General features: G+C 42.2%; 1 protein-coding gene across 4 annotated transcripts in view; it reads left to right on the top strand.

Annotated features, from left to right (window-relative positions):
* Positions 1 to 16,213, top strand: part of TXNDC11 (thioredoxin domain containing 11) — a 64,640-nt gene continuing 48,427 nt past the window's right edge. For 2 of the 4 annotated variants that reach the window (XM_068565978.1, XM_068565977.1), the window contains exons 1-4: positions 1 to 337; positions 7,872 to 8,088; positions 11,265 to 11,362; positions 14,807 to 14,936. In XM_068565978.1, coding sequence (XP_068422079.1) covers positions 96 to 337; positions 7,872 to 8,088; positions 11,265 to 11,362; positions 14,807 to 14,936 — 687 coding nt within the window. In that variant the 5' untranslated portion in view covers positions 1 to 95. Of the gene's footprint in view, positions 338 to 7,871; positions 8,089 to 11,264; positions 11,363 to 14,806; positions 14,937 to 16,213 lie in introns of those variants that run through there. The other 2 variants (XM_068565980.1, XM_068565979.1) reach the window with 1 other exon arrangement.

The raw sequence follows: 16,213 nt of genomic DNA, 5'->3' as shown, positions 1-16,213 counted from the left end.
TCGGCGAGTTGCGGGATTGGGGAGCGACGGGCCGGGCCGGGCCTTCGGGCCCTTGGCGGCGGCGGCGGTATAAAGCCGGCGACGGGGAGCATGTAATGTCGGAATGCGGAGGCCGCGGCGGCGGCAGCAGCAGCGACGACGCCGAGGACGAGGGTGGCGGTGGCGGCGGCCCCGCGGGCTCCGGCTCCCTCAGCCCGGCCCCGGCTGCTTCCTCGGAGGGCCGGCTCCGCCGCGGGCTGCGCGGCGCCTCCCTCATGGCGCGCCGGCGGCCCGAGCTGCTCTGCGGGGCCGTGGCGCTCGGCTGCGCGCTGCTCCTCGCACTCAAGTTCACCTGCAGGTGAGGCGGCCCGCACCCCGGGCCCGGCGCCCCCTCGGCCCGGCGGGCGGCGCGTAGCCGGCTTGGGCCTCGGGGTCGAGGGTCGTAGCGGCCTCCCGGGAAGTCGGGCGTGACTTTGCCTGGAGCGATGGTCTTGACCCTCCTCCAGCATGCGGCCATGCCCGCCGCGTTCCCTTCTCTCCGGCCAGCGAGCCAGAAGGCGAGGTTTTGGGGTGCTGCCCGGCGTCCCTTCCTCCCATTTTAATACCGAGGAAGGCGGGCCAGGTTTCGAGCTGCTTGTCAGCTGTTGGGGTTTCTTGAGGGTGCACCTGTCACTTCTGCCCAGGCTGCAGGACCCTCATTTATCACCCATTTTATTTCCCTTATGCCTAGGCTAGGCGTAGACAACCTTTAGCGTCCCACATGTTGAGAATTCATGCACTCATCGATATAGCGATTATTATCCGCACCTGCTGTGTGCGGAGCGCTCATCCAGGTGAGCGATGAAGATAAAAAGTCCCTGTTCTCCGTTCCAGGGGGTGGTACAGACAGTAAATAAGAAAACTTAATATAATTTTAAAGAGCTTCAGTAAGTGCTGTGCGGGGAATAGAAGCGAAGAGGGTGGGGCAGAAAGGCCTTCCTAAGGGAGCTAGATAGGAAACGCACCCACGAAGGGGAAGGAGCCAGCATTGGGGAGATCTGGGGGAAGCGTCCAGGGGAGAGGAAGGAGCAAGTGCAAAGGTCCTTTGACCTGAGGCTGGACAAGGCTGCTGTTTTCCTGGAACTGGAAGGAAGGCCTGAGTAGGCTGGAGTGTAGTGAACAGGAAGAGTGAGAGTTAATGTCTCTCTTTGGGAAAGGACACAAATAGAAAATTTACTTTAAATTTCAGGAGTACTTTCGGGCTCCCAAATCCACAGTGTATCTCCTGGGACTCCAATATATAAATCTGTGGTGCCACTGACTGGCATATTGGCCACGAGGAAGATTTCAACTTGGAACATTATTATTGAGTCTGTTAAGGACAATATGTGGCCCCTGTTGTCAAAGAGATGTGAAAGGATTGGGGATTGTAGTGGAAAGGACAAATTATAATAACTATCATTGAGCATTTGCTATGTGCCAGGTGCTATACTACCAGCGGGGTTTCTCAGCCTTGGTACTGTTGATATCTTGGGTCAGATAATCCTTGTTGTGGCGGGCTGTCCTGTACATTATGGGATGTTTAGAGGCATCCCTGGCCTCCACCTACTACATGCCAGTACCTACTACCTGCTCCTACCCCTCCACCCCAGTGTGACAACCACAAGTGTCTCCAGACAGTACCAAATGCCCTCTGGGGAACAGAATCGCCTGTTCGAGAACTACAGATTACATGAATGCATTCATTCACTTAACACGTGATCTGAGAGCCTAGTATGGATCACTTAAGTCTCAATCCAGTAAAGTCTGGATATACATACTCTTACCCTTCCAATTTACACACGAAGGAGTGGAGCTTTGGTCATGATGCAAAACTTGCCCCAAATCACATCCGCCTAATAAGTGGCTGAACTGGAATTTGAATCCTTTATTGTCAGGAATTAGTCTCTTTACCTTGTTCTTTATCACGTCCTGTACAGGGAAATTAGACAAAGTATTTTACAAGGTAGAATATTGCAAGGTGGTATTTGGATTCAGATTAGGAGGAGAGGTTTTCTCTCCTGCAAGGGTTGGGGGGCTTACTTGCATCACTTTGTCCATCTGTAGTAAAAAAAAAACCTGCGGTGTTTGCTCTGAGAGAACAGGGTTTAAGAGATACCAAAGTGCTTTGAGATTTTCAGGAAGATGGAAGAGTGTAAATCCAATTACTAGAGCAGACTGAGCAAGGTCCCCACGTACTTCAGGCAAGGAGAGTGAACCAGTGAACAGGCTGCTTGCCTGTCCAGCTTCTTTGTGTGCCACTGGCAAATTTCACAGTCTTTTAATAGACTCAGATTGATTTTTTTAGAGTCTCCTTTGATGGAATGGTGTCATGATACTACTTTACCGCTCTACAACTGACTCTAACATTTCTGCCACTCTTTTCCTATTTTACTTTTAAGATCTTTGTGTTAATGAGGACAGAGGCTTAAAGGAGAGTAGAATTTTTTTTTAATTAATTTTTACTAATAGCTCCAGGCCTGAAATAGGTGACAGCCCTCTTCACTGTCTTGTTGCTTAGCTGAGTTCAAATCAGATAGCATTAAGAAAAGGTTGATTTGGGGTTGAAACACTATGAATAACTGTGCATTTCTGGGCACCTAAATCTCTATCCTACCTGCTTTTCTATGCATTGAATCTCCATGACTTCATCCTCGCTTTCCTTTTACCCTGATTTGTGCGTGTGTTTTTTTGTGGGGAAAAAAATTGTGTGTGTTTGTGTGTTTGTCTCTATTATCTCTATATGTATTTTGCTTTGTATATTCATTTTGCTGTATTTCGTTTTGTAAGCTCAAAGCTGCTTCAGATCCTTTGGGAGGAAGTGTAGAGTATGAGTCTCATACAAAAATTGGGAGTTGCAACAGGCCTTCCTTGTTTGCAACCAACTCTTCTTGAGTTTTTGGTGCCTGAGACTTACACTTCAAGGCTGCAGGAAATCTTTGATCTAGGTATAGTTTCTCAAAAACGAGAGCGAATTTAGGAGTTAAATGGAAACTCGTGAATGTTGCTGTTGGGGCAGAGGCGTATGTTCCTCTGCCCTGGTTAATGTTTGCTTTTTGGCGGGCGGAGGGTTTGTCTGGCTCGTTTACTTGAGGAGCTGCTCTGAACATGCAGCGCAACAGTGCTAAGTTGATGATTATCCTCTGTCTGACTGTCACAGACCTACGTTTCCCCTCAGATTGCGTATTTAACTTTTAAGACGAAATTTGAATAGTAGAAAAATAATACCTCCAAAGAGGAGCATTTTGGACTTGCTGAGAAATGTGTCACTTATTTGCTGCAAGACCTCCCTCCCATCTGCATGACTGTCTTTTTTTTTTTTTTTTTTCTTGTTGAAAGATGTTTATTCAGTGTCATAACTCAGGAATAAGATGCAATCAGATAGAGGTGTCAAACTATGACTTGGCTCATGGTTGCCATTTACTTTTTTTTTTTTTTTTTTTTTTAATGTGGGATCTTCCCGGACCAGGGCTCGAACCCGTGTCCCCTGCATTAGCAGGTGGACTCTCAACCACTGCGCCACCAGGGAAGCCCTACTTTTTTTTTTTTTAATCTCTTTTTTTTTAACATCTTTATTGGAGTATAATTGCTTTATAACGGTGTGTTAGTTTCTGCTTTATAACAAAGTGAATCAGTTATACATATACATATGTTCCCATATCTCTTCCCTCTTGCATCTCTCTCCCTCCCACCCTCCCTATCCCACCCCTCTAGGTGGTCACAAAGCACCCAGCTGATCTCCCTGGGCTATGCGGCTGCTTCCCACTAGCTATCTATTTTACATTTGGTAGTGTATATATGTCCATGCCACTCTCACTTTGTCACAGCTTACCCTTCCCCCTCCCCATATCCTCAAGTCCATTCTCTAGTAGGTCTGTGTCTTTATTCCCGTCTTAATGACTGTCTTCTTGTCACTCAGGTCTTAGCTTAAAAGATACCACCCTGCCCACCACCCCATCGAGGAGCTTCCAGGTCTCCTGTCTCATCACTGTGTTAAATTCTCCACAGAACATGATCATTTTGTGTGGTTTTACGTTTGTTTACACGTTTGGTTGTTTGCCTGTCTCCCTCCCTGAGAAAAGAAGCCCCTTGAGAACATGTGCTCCCTCCTATAGCCTTGGTTCCTGTAGAGCAGTGCCTGAAGCACAGTAGCATTTGCTTACTGAACTTTTTTTTTTTTTGGAATTATTGTGTAAGTGACTGTTTTTCAGATTATGAAGATATTTTACATAGACAGACCTCCCTGATTGCAGAGTTAAAATGTTAGTGTGAGTGCATAAATAGGAGATTTGCATTTAATAGCAACCTTTAAGGGCATTACTTTATGATGTTAATAATTTTTGGTTAAAATGGGGAAGCAATATATTTAAAACTGTCTTAACTCAGGAAGCTGACACCTTCTAGATGTAGAGAAGGGGGTGGACTCTTTTCCTCAAACTAAGTGACCCAAGGCTCTTAGAGTAGCTTAGGTCTTGGATATTTGTGTGATTTCTCTTTTGATCCTAAATATCTGGCTGTCTGCTGCGTATCTCAGAGCTAGCAGCACATTCCTTCCTGTTCCTCCTTCTTTCTCCTTTGCTATATTCTGAGAAACCAGATTATCGAGTTCATTTGCATACGTATAAAGTTAGAACACAATTAGGTGTTCCTTAGAATCACCCCTAGTAAGGCAAATGGACCTTCTGACGCTTTTTTAAATAAATAAATGTATTTATTTATTTACTTATTTTTGGCTGCGTTGGGTCTGTGTTGCTGCGCGTGGGCTTTCTCTAGTTGTGGCGAGCGGGGGCTACTCTTCTTTGAGGTGTGGTGGCTTCTCTTGTTGCGGAGCACGTGCTCTAGGTGGGCGGGCTTCAGTAGTTGTGGCACGCGGGCTCAGTAGTTGTGGCTCGTGGACTCCAGAGCAGCAGGCTCAGTAGTTGTGGCACACGGGCTTAGTTGCTCCATGGCATGTGGGATCTTCCCGGACCAGGGCTCAAACCCATGTCCCCTGCATTGGCAGGCGGGTTCTTAACCACTGCATCACCAGGGAAGTCTCTGACATTTTGATTCTTTCAGATTGTTCTTAATAATATAATTTACGTCTGTATGGATTTATGTTTAATTTGCTTTCACATAGGTTCAGGTAAGGTGTAGGGTAGGTTTGTTCATTTCACAAATTACTGAACTTCAGAGTACTGGGAACTGCTAAACAGTGAGGATATAACAGTGAAAAAGAGAGCCAGGATCCTTGCCCTCATGGAGTTAATAAACAGGTAAAATAAGTAAGTTACAGATTATGGTGAGGGCTATGAAAGCAACTTCTCAACGGGAAGCTGAGATAAAAAAAATTTGAGAGCCGCCTGCTTGTGGTAGGCTCATCAGAGCAATCCTCACCAAGGAGGTGACACACCAGCAAAGCTTTTTGCTAATCAACTTCATTGTAGTATAATTTACGTTCAGTAAGATTCACACATTTTACATGTATAGGTCCATGACTTTTGGCAAATGTAACCATCTCCATTCTCTTAGTCAAGATATAGAACATCTCCTTGTCCCCAGAAGATTTCCTCAGTACCCCTCTGCAGTTAGCCTTCCTGCTCCACTCCCAGCTCTAGACAACCACTGATGTGATTCATTTCGTTATAGATTGGTTTTGCCTGTTTTGGAATTTCATATAAATGCACTCATACGTATTCTTTAGTGTCTGACTTCTTTCATTCAGTATAATTATTTTGAAACTCATCCAGTTATGGTGTGTATCAGTTCTTTTTTTTTTATTGCTGAGTAGCATTTAATTGTAAGAATACACCCCAGTTTATTTATCCTTTCACCTAGTGAGTTACTACAGCTTTTTTATGCTTACTATTTATGTGGTTTATTTTTTCCCATCCTTATGTCTTTATGTTCAGAATGCTTTTAGATGGCATATGGTTGGGTTTTGCTTCATTATCCAGCCTGGCAATCTCTTCCTCTTAATTGGGTGGTTTAGTCCTTTCATATTTAATGTAATTATTGATATGGTTGGGTTTATGTCTACCTTCTGGCTATTTGTTTTCCATTCGTACCTTCTGGTTTTTGTTCCTTTCTTGGTCCTTTTCTGCTTTCTTCCCCCCCCCCCCCACCCCGCACCGTGGGGCCTGCGGGATCTTAGTCCCCCAACCAGGGACTGAACCCAGGCCCTCGGCAGTGAAAGCAGAGTCCCAACCACTGGACTGCCAGGGAATTACCTCTTTTGGGTTAATTGAATATTTTCTAGGGTTCCATTTTTATTTCCTCTATTGGTTTCTTAGCTAAGCTGCTATAATGGTTTTATACTATTTTAATGCAGATACGTGGACAGCTCAAGGCATTTACTAGGATTCTTTAACTTGGTGGGGTGCAGCTTGAACCGAGACCTTTTTGTCTTGATGGGGAAATAGTGGCAGCTCTGTGACTTCTGACTACTTGTTTAGTTTTATTTTCTTTCTCCTCCTGACCTTCTGGGAATCTCAAATACGTACTTAGGAAACCTGTTCTACAGTAAAATGGGCTGTTGCTTTGTTATTCATCTTTATTAACCTTCGGATCATGACATATATCTGGAGAAATCTACATTATTATTTAATTATTACTTTTGCCTGAGTGCCCTGGATAACTACAGGCCAACTCCAGCCAATAAACTAAACATGAGTTGATTGTAAGCATTTCCCATGCCTGTTAGTGGTGCCACATGTGCTCCCTCCCCTTAATTCTGGGTGACTCACTGGTGGCTCTGAAACCCTGGAGATCAGTGGGTTTTGTGGAGAGCAAGGCTGCGGAGAGATGAGGATGGAGTCTTTTGGGTGGGGGAGGAAAGGATCTGGATTATTCAGAGACACCATTCTCAACTCATCCTGGTGGTCTAGTGGTTAGGATTTGGCGCTCTCTCAAAGACACCCTTCTCGATGGAGGAAAAAAAAAAAAAAAAAAAAAAGACACCCTTCTCTTCTGCTCTCCACTGCCCTCCCACCCCATACCTGGGCAGACGTTGTTAAGAATCATTTTTGTGGACTTCCCTGGTGGCTCAGTGGTTAAGAATCCTCCTGCCAATGCAGGGGACACTGGTTCAAGCCCTGGTCCGGGAAGATCCCACATGCCGCGGAGCAACTAAGCCCATGTGCCACAACTGCTGAGCCCGCAAGCCACGCTACTGAGCCTGTGTGCCACAACTACTGAAACCCATGCGCCTAGAGCCCTTGCTCCGCAACAAGAGAAGCCACCGCAATGAGAAGCCCGTGCACAGCAAAGAAGAGTAGCCCTGCTCGCCGCCACTAGAGAAAGCCCGCACACAACAACGAAGACCCAACACAGCCAAAAATAAATAAATAAAATAAATTTTTAAAAAATCGTTTTTGTTATTTATTTATTTATGTTTTTAAATTTTTGGCTGCGTTGGGTCATCGTTGTGTGCGGGCTTTCTCTGGTGGCGGCAAGCAGGGGCTACTCTTCGTTGTGGTGCGCAGGCTTCTCATTGCTGTGGTTTCTCTTGTTGCAGAGCACGGGCTCTAGGTGCGCGGGCTCTAGAGTGCAGGCTGAGTAGTTGTGGTGCACGGGCTTAGTTGCTCCGAGGCATGGTATCATCCTGGTCCAGGGATCAAATGCGTGTCCCCTGCACTGGCAGGCGGATTCTTAACCACCGCGCCACTGGGGAAGTCCAAGAATCGTTTTAACATGTTATTCATGTCTTGCATTCTCTCAGCCAAATGTTGCCTTAACTTAGCACAAAATATTACTTTTATACTCCAGGACAGTGTTTTGGGAACTCCATTTTCTTTTTCGAAAGAAGACTTTTCTTTTAAGCTTCATTTTTCTTCCACACAGAGCTGTTGTTAGAAGAAGATAAACAATCTTGTTTGTGTTTGCTCTTTTTCTAGTCGAGCGAAAGATGTGATAATTCCAGCAAAGCCACCTGTCAGCTTTTTCTCCTCGAGGTCTCCGGTTCTTGACCTCTTCCAGGGGCAGCTGGACTACGCAGAGCACATTCGCCAGGATTCGGAGGTGGTGCTCCTGTTCTTCTACGCTCCGTGGTGTGGGCAGTCCATCGCCGCCAGGGCAGAAATTGAACAAGTAGCGAGTCAGCTTTCAGACCAGGTAATGCTGACCTTCAGCCTGAGAATCAAACGACCGTCAGTTCCTGTGCAGGGCTGGTTATCCCCATAGAGACACCTTACCCAGATGGCTGATTTTGCCAGGGTGAAGGCCAGGAGCCTTACTTCGTAAATTGTAAAGCCTTCTATAAAGAAATAGAATTTCTGACTGTGATGGTCATAGTTGGTCAGAGGCAGGAGAGGGAGGAGATTCTGCAATTCCTTGTGATGCAGGCCAGTGCTTATCTCAGGGTGCCATGCTGTTTGGCTTCGGTGGGAAGACTGAAAATCCTCATTGAATATACATTTGATATTTGCTCATTAGTTATTTTATGTAAGAGAAATTTATGTATCATGAGTACAGTGTAACTATGCAGACCTTTTAAATCCCGGGACCAGAACTATGTTCAACAGATATTCAATGAATGCCACCTTTGTGTTAGATAAGAGGGATATATAGGCAATGGATATATATGCCTTCTGTCTGGCAGTGGTTTTAAATCCAGTGGATCCCCGTTGTCCTTATGTATGTATTTTATGATGTCCCTTTTTCTGTCCTCAAAAGGAATTCATAGATGATAAAACTTCCCTGTACATATAATTTCAAAATAGCCAATCTAATGTGCTAATTGAAACATAAAGATGGCGGAAAAAGAAAAGTGGTGTATAATTAAATCACATGTTGTTTCAGTATGTAAGTGCTGTACCTTTATGTAGAACCACTGTGAATGGGACAGTTACAAATGCAGGCCCATAAAAGTAGGATGTGTTGACAACTTAGGTGCCATGAGGGCATTGCTCTCAGAGATTTGATTTTTCTAAATGGTGAACAGCTCTTGGTAAAGTTCTGAACCAAACAAAGTACTTTCTGCCTTCAATTAAAAAGAAGTTGCCTTCCAAGAAATTCATTGAACACAAAAGCCATGCTTTGGATTCACATAAAAAATGGAGTTAGGTTCTGAGCTTGAATAATAACAAACAGGTTTCCTTCAACATTAGTATTTGGCAGGACATTTAAAACTGCTCTGGGTGATGCGGATGACTATTCCCTGTGCAGAGCACTTTTGAACATTGCAGGATATGTACCACAGCCTCTGCCCACTACATGCCCTATAGCTCCTCCCAGTCATTGCAACCGTCAGAAAAGCATCCCACAGGTTCTAAGAGGCTGCTGCTGACACCCACTGATCTGGGGTAACTTGTGGTGCAGCTGAGTTCCAGAAGTTCATTTGGAACTCTCAGTTGGTTTTTCTTAGAAACAATGTTATAAAAGGTGGCTAGGCTTCCTACCCAGCCTGGCAAAGCCTTTTTAACTTTTATATCCCTGAATGTGTAGTACCAAGTAGTATTTAAATAGAACTCTTCATTCCCTATAACATTGATTCTGAGGGGGTTGTGATTTTGTGTTCCAGCTTTGGACCCATGGAATTGATCTATTCCTTGTCTTCCCTTTACCCCCCTCTCTCACCCCCCTTAAAAATGGCTGATAGTAACCAATCCGGCACTTACAGGGAGGAAAGGACTCTAAGGGAGCACTGGGAGGCAAGCTTAAAGGAAATCACCACTTTGTCAGTCATTCCCCAAGTTTTCTGAATTCAGAGAACTTGTGGGGAAAAAGGGGAGAATCTGTTGTACTTTAGGGTAAGTGTCAATTACTTGTTACCTTACTGTCAGCCTAGGGAATATGTCCTTCAGAGTGACTGTAGGGATGGTGTGCTGGTGTGCAGGCCCATGCTGTTCCTCAGGACAGCCCTGCAAGCTGATGCTGGTAGCCTTGTTCCTCTGAAGCAGGACCTCAGGTTTAGAGGGCAGAGAGGTTTGTTAAAGGTCACGGGACAAGTGGTAGAGGTTACAGTGCCGTCCACAACCGATGGGCTCTGCTTTTTTCAAAAACTTTTTTCAGCTTCTTCTAAATTGAGGGCTTATTGTTCTATGTTCTCAATAGGGAAAAGGACTGGGTTTATTTTTGGAAACAGGCAAAAATTTTTTGCGCCACATTACTTAGTAAAATTAGCATACACGGTAGATCGTGCCCTATTTTTGAGATGTCAACCTTAGTAAAGATATTGTTGCTCTTCTTTCTAATAGATAGACTATAAAAGGAGCTCTTGAGAGTTTCCACTAAGTTTTGAGCAACATTGCTAGCTAAATATAAGGCATCTGAAAGTGACTTTTAATTTGTAGTCTTCATATGTTTTCAATATTTTATTATAAAAATTTTAAAATACATAGCAAAGGTGACATATACCTGCCACTTAAATTCTGTCACCATTTTATTACACTTGTTTTATCATGTGTTTATTCATCTTACCATCCCTCTGATCAGTGGTTCCCCACTAGAGGCAGTTTTGTCTCTCAGGGAACCTTTGGGACTGTGGAGAGGTCTTTGGTTGTCACCACTTGAGGGGGAATGCTACTGGCATCTAATGGGTAGAAGCCAGGGATCCTACACCACCCTGCGTCCAGTGTGTGGGACGGCCTCCCCTCCCCCAACCCCCAACAAAAACAAACATCACGTCAGCAAAAAACCCTGTAACAATTCAAGCCCAAAATGTCAGTGGTAGCAAAGGTGAGACACTCTGCTACAATCTAACTGTTAATCCATCTTATTTTGGGTACATTTCAAAGTAAATTGTGGACATTGGGATACTCCTCCTTAAATACTTTAGCATTTACCTATAAATACATACTTAATCCATATTTTGCTATCTAATGGTACATTTTAGAGCATAGCTCTAGTCATCTATTATCTTTATTAGTTTTTAATATAGTTATTAAAAATGGTCCTTTGAAATTTGTGATACTTCATCTGTAGGTAAGATTGTTTTCCTTCTCAGATGCTCAGTTTGACTAACAAAAGACACATCCTACTACTGAGTTTTAGCGTAATCATGCTTAGAAAAAGTTTGTTGGTGTCATTCACTTCAGAATTTGAAGCAAATCATTCTCCTCTTGGGCCAGACTCCAAAATATTCGGAGTCCTAGCTGGACACTGTGGACAGGTGTCTTTCTTTGTCCTTGTCGTGGTAAATGATGACATTCTTTGAACACTCAAAACAATTTTTGTTAATACTTTCTGTTTCAGAGAGGAATTGTTCCATTTCTATAATTTTATCTTTTAAATCTTGGCCATCTTTCAGTTGCTATTTATAGTCATTTGAAACCTTCTTTGACTTGCAGGTGTTGTTTGTCGCAGTTAACTGTTGGTGGAATCAGGGGAAATGCAGAAAACAGAAACACTTCTTTTATTTTCCTGTAATACATCTGTATCATCGGAGGTAAGAACTTTCAAGTAGCATTTCTAATTCCAATTAAGTTTATCAGTTTCAAAGTGAATTTTGTTACATTCACTGTAGAGAATTGAGAATATACAGATAAGCAAAAATAAGTAAATAAAAGGATCTGTGATTTTATTAGCCATTCATAATCACTGTGTGTTTTGATTTATATCCTCCTGTGGACTATACATATCCACCCCCCCTTTTTAAATTAAAAAATGGGATCATGTAGTAATACTGTCTCTTCAACTGCTTTTTCTTTCTTTTGTGAACACTTTTTCATGTCATTACATATTCGATAGCATTGTTTTTATTATACCAGTTACTCCATTGTGTGGCTGAACATTTCAAATATTCGAAAAGTATTTTATGGTATAAAAATATACAGAAGTCCTTATCCCATTACCTGGCAGCATAGCATAGTCAAGAGGGTATCTAACATCTTTTCAAATTGGGAAGAAAAAGACTACAAGTCCGCAATCCTATAATCTATCATTCTGAAATCCAGAGAGCTTTTAAAACCTGAAAGACTTCCGTGAACTTTGTCCCCAAATGCATTCATCTGGCCTGAAGTACCAAGAGGCCACCTATAGTCTTTATACCACATCAGGTGCCACTGTACTCGTTTTGCTGCAGAAATAATGGTGTTTGATTTTGGAAAACTGCCCAGACCTTGCTGTGGGTGTTAAGTTATGTCTAAAATCTGACTTGAAGGATTTTGGAGACAGGAGATGGGATTCTGGACTCTGTGTAGTGTAATTGGCTTGAAGTTTGTTACTGTTTGTAATTGGTTTGAAGTTTGTTACTGTAAAATGGTTTAAGAAGAGTTCACCAGTAAGAGCTTTACTTTTTTAGGCTTTATTTCCTCCCTCTAAAATTCCTGGGCCTTAATCAATGGGGATTTATTACAAACATCACCAGACCATCATTTGTGGATTATCTGTCATCTTTCAGCTCACTCCCATGTCTCTAACATAAACTTTGTGTGGAACAGAGTGTTGTTTCTCAGGAGCTATTAAATAGTATTTGGGCAAAAACATGCTTTCCTACCCTATCTCCACCCTCAAATTTTCCTCTGGATATAAGAACAGTTTCTCAGAATGACTTTCTGATGGTTACTTTTTTTCTTTTTCCTAAAAGGCAAGTATAAGGTGTTACACTTGAAGGATCTCAAAGTCAGTGCTGTGTAATGGGCGATAAGCTTTCCCTGGAGAGATCCCTGCATTTCTTTTTTTCGAAATAGGAAATAGGGCACAGATGGCTAGCAGGGAGTGTAGGTCATGCAACTGTATGTAACCAAGCCAGCTGCCCAGAGGTAGACTTAACTTGATGTGACATTAAAATCACAAGAGTTCCCTTGAATTGAGTACAAATGTCATTTTGGGATATGTGGGTGTGTAACATTGTCTTACACTATTTGTTTTCTTAGTTTTATGGAAAGATTGGAAGGACACGAAAGGAACTTTAGAAATACTTAGTCCAACCCTCTCATTTTACACATGAGGAATTTGAGGCTGGTACTTGCCTTGAAGTGCTTGCCCCTCATCTTTGCCTGTTAAACTTTTACAACTTTTACTTGTTTAAGTCAGTTCAGACCCGTTAATACCCGTTTCAACATCTACCATTCCCGATGTTCCAAAAATAGAAGAAAGTGCTAAGGCATAGAGATACCCAAAAAGGTAGCCTTTTCATATTCTATTTAAGAATCTTCAAGTCCTCTATTTTATACATACACATATGAATGAATGTGTTCCTTCAATTAAACTCTCTTGTGAGCATTTGGTAGTCTTGAGGTTCTTTTGGCTAATGGTGGTTGCAAATATGGCCCTTGAGTCTCATCACTGGACAGACCACTGCTGTTTGTGTGTGTTCTTGCTGCTGCTGTTTGTGTAATGGCTTAACTAGTAGTAGCTGCTCACAGAAATTAACAGGCTTTTCTGTTTTGTGAAAGTAGATTCCATTTTTTGGCTTGTATTGATGCCAGTTACAAAGGCAGTTTATAACAGGCTCTGAAACAGGGAGTAGTTTTCTCAAAACACTCTGTGCAAAGTTCAGCTTGTCCTAAGGCAATGGCTATAGTGTGTTGGCAAAACGTGTCCTACATCCTGCATCCTGGGATCGTCTCATTACGAGTCACTGGGACCCTTGTAACACGGTACCAGGGAACCTCAGCAGAGCCTGTTTGCTTGAGTAACGAGGTTTCCAGATCACTTGCCTCCTTTTTGCTCAACAAAATAAGTTATCAGATGATATTTTTGATTTCTTCCTTTAAATTAAAAATTGGTGGTGGTTGATGGGGTTGGTGGTGGTAGTAATTTTAAAACTTGAATTAGTTAACAAATGAGTTGTAGTAAGTCTTGAATTGACAGAATTGTTCACCCAGTCTCTCAGCTGTGCATGTAGAATGCTATTTTTACTTTTTTCATGCTAATATTCCTCTGTATGGTATCATATTCTGCAGTGCACACCGAAGAATTGTGTTTATCTCATCACATTATATGTGTGTGTTAATTTCTGTGACCATATATTATAGTTATGTGATCACCATTTATACATTTCTTTACTGTGCTCTATTGTTGCTATTAACGGTAGGCTTAATGTCAGTTTCTATTTAGAGAGAAGAATGGTTATGGAATTGGTGAATTTCACCGTACTCCCTCACCCCCACCACATACCATCCAATTATATTTGAGCAATGTCTCTTTTGTGCAAGATTGAAGAAAGCCATGTGAGGATTCTGATTAGCTTAGGAGGATAACTGAATGTTGGAAGCATTGCTTAGCAATACTAAATCAAATTCCTGTGCATTCCCAAGCACAACTGGAGGGGAAAATAAGATCGTTTGTATAGGTCCCTGATTTCATACCTTCATATAATTTTTTGTTGTTGTAATAAAGCTTTAAATAGGTTTAAGTTTCATTTAGTGATCCTTTGTGTAAGTGCATCTAAAAATATTTAATAACTACTTTTTAGTAGGCCAAGGACCAACTGCTCAACTTGTTCCTTATTTTGGAGTGACTTGGAAAGTCTGCCCCTACCTCCCCCCCACCCCCAATTGAATTGTGTAGTTAAGATCCTGGAATCCTTTGGCATTTGGTCAGTTTCCAGGGTTGCCTGTCTGTTTTGTTTTTTTTTTTAAAGAAATACTGTGAGAATTAATTTTTTTCAGAGACTAGAATGAATGTTCTTTGCTCTGAAATTCAGTTTGCAGAATTACGCTCATATAAAAAAGTAACGGCCACTTGTACCACCCCCCCCCCTTACATAAAATGCTTGTTCTTAATTGGCCCTCCAGTTACCTCCTGAGACAAGGAAGGCTACTTACATATGAAACAGTTGGGATCCTAAAGCAAGACTTTTTCATTTTGTGATGTTGATGATTTCAGGTATATATTACAGATTTAATGCATGGTGTATTTTTAATTTTTATTTTTTTGGCACTAGTTTTGGACCAATCGAATACAAAGGCCCCATGAGTGCTGTTTACATTGAGAAGTTTGTCCGCCGGGTGATGAAACCACTTCTCTACATCCCATCTCAATCAGAATTACTAGATTTTCTCTCAAACTATGAGGTACCTATCTTTCCTATCTTCTCCCATTCCCCCAGGCTTCCCTGGGTTGCATTGGATTGTTTATATTTAGAAGAATCTTTATACCTCCTGATTTGTAGCAATTAACAGATCACATTAGAGATAAGCCCCAATTAAATGCTTTTTGAGATACTTGATTATAGGGATAGTTTGGCCAAGTGAGTTTTTAGAGAGTAAAATACTTGCAAAACCTTGTCTATTTTTTATTCAGGAATTTTTAACAAACTTTCAGTTTGTCTCACAATTAAGTTAGAGTATGTAAAAATTAACTTATAGTTTGTATGCAGCTAGAGATTTCTAAAAATTTTATTTGTTGCTTACAGCATTTGACTCTGAGATCTCTGGTTTTTCTTGTCAGTTGTAGTTTAGCTTTAAAAAAGCAAAACAGAACTAGGAATATGTTCCTTTCTGTTTTATTAAGTGCGTAACAATTTCAAGGTTCATTAACAGAAAGTTTCCTAACATGGCTTCTCTACTGCTTTGCCATTGCCAGTCAACCCCTGATGGATTATTTTGGTAGGATCCTCATTGCGTGTTCAGGACAGCTTATTGAGAGGCCAGTATAAAGCTTAAAACAATCTCAGTAAATTATAAAAATAGTTCCACAAAGAAATTCATTGGATCAAGTGTAAAATCATACTGGGGCACAAGTAAAAATGATACTTAGCTACAACAAAATCAAGACCATAAGTACCTGACAGAGATAAAAACCATATGAATCCACACCTCAGTAATTCAGAATTTAGCAATTGTCACTCGGTTGAAGTTTACCTTTTGCGCTATGTATATTTTATGTAGCTAGGATGTGAATTTTTTTCCCTAGAACGTCATTTACAGCTTTTTTCAATTATGTTAGGAACACTTTGTGTTAACTATTAGCAGGTTCTCTAAGCAGCAGTGTTACTGTCTAGTTATTCTGCTTGTAGTTCTCAGATGTGCATTAGGGTGAATGCTTCCTGACTCTCATGTGGATAAAGGGTGGGTTTCCGTGCCCCTCATGGGCTTGCTCCCGTTTTGCCTGGGAGGCTGGTGGGCAGGAGCTATAGTAGGAGGCAGGGCGCCTGGGCCTAATCCCTTTGGCAGCACTAACTGGGTCTGTGACTTGGGGCAGGTCACTCATCTGTCAGGCGTCAGGGCCCGGGAACAGGGTTTTCTTGAGACTCCTTGTAACTTTTAGGTGCAATGATTGTGTGATGTGGGTTTTCACATAGATTTGCACTAGTTGACAAGCAGTCACTGGAGGTGGTCCAGCAAAATGG

This window comes from Eschrichtius robustus, chromosome 16 (assembly GCF_028021215.1).
Source record: "Eschrichtius robustus isolate mEscRob2 chromosome 16, mEscRob2.pri, whole genome shotgun sequence".
NCBI classification, from domain to species: Eukaryota; Metazoa; Chordata; class Mammalia; order Artiodactyla; family Eschrichtiidae; genus Eschrichtius; species Eschrichtius robustus.
The sequence above is the reverse complement of the archived record's forward strand: the minus strand, read 5'-3'. Positions and strand labels throughout refer to the sequence as shown.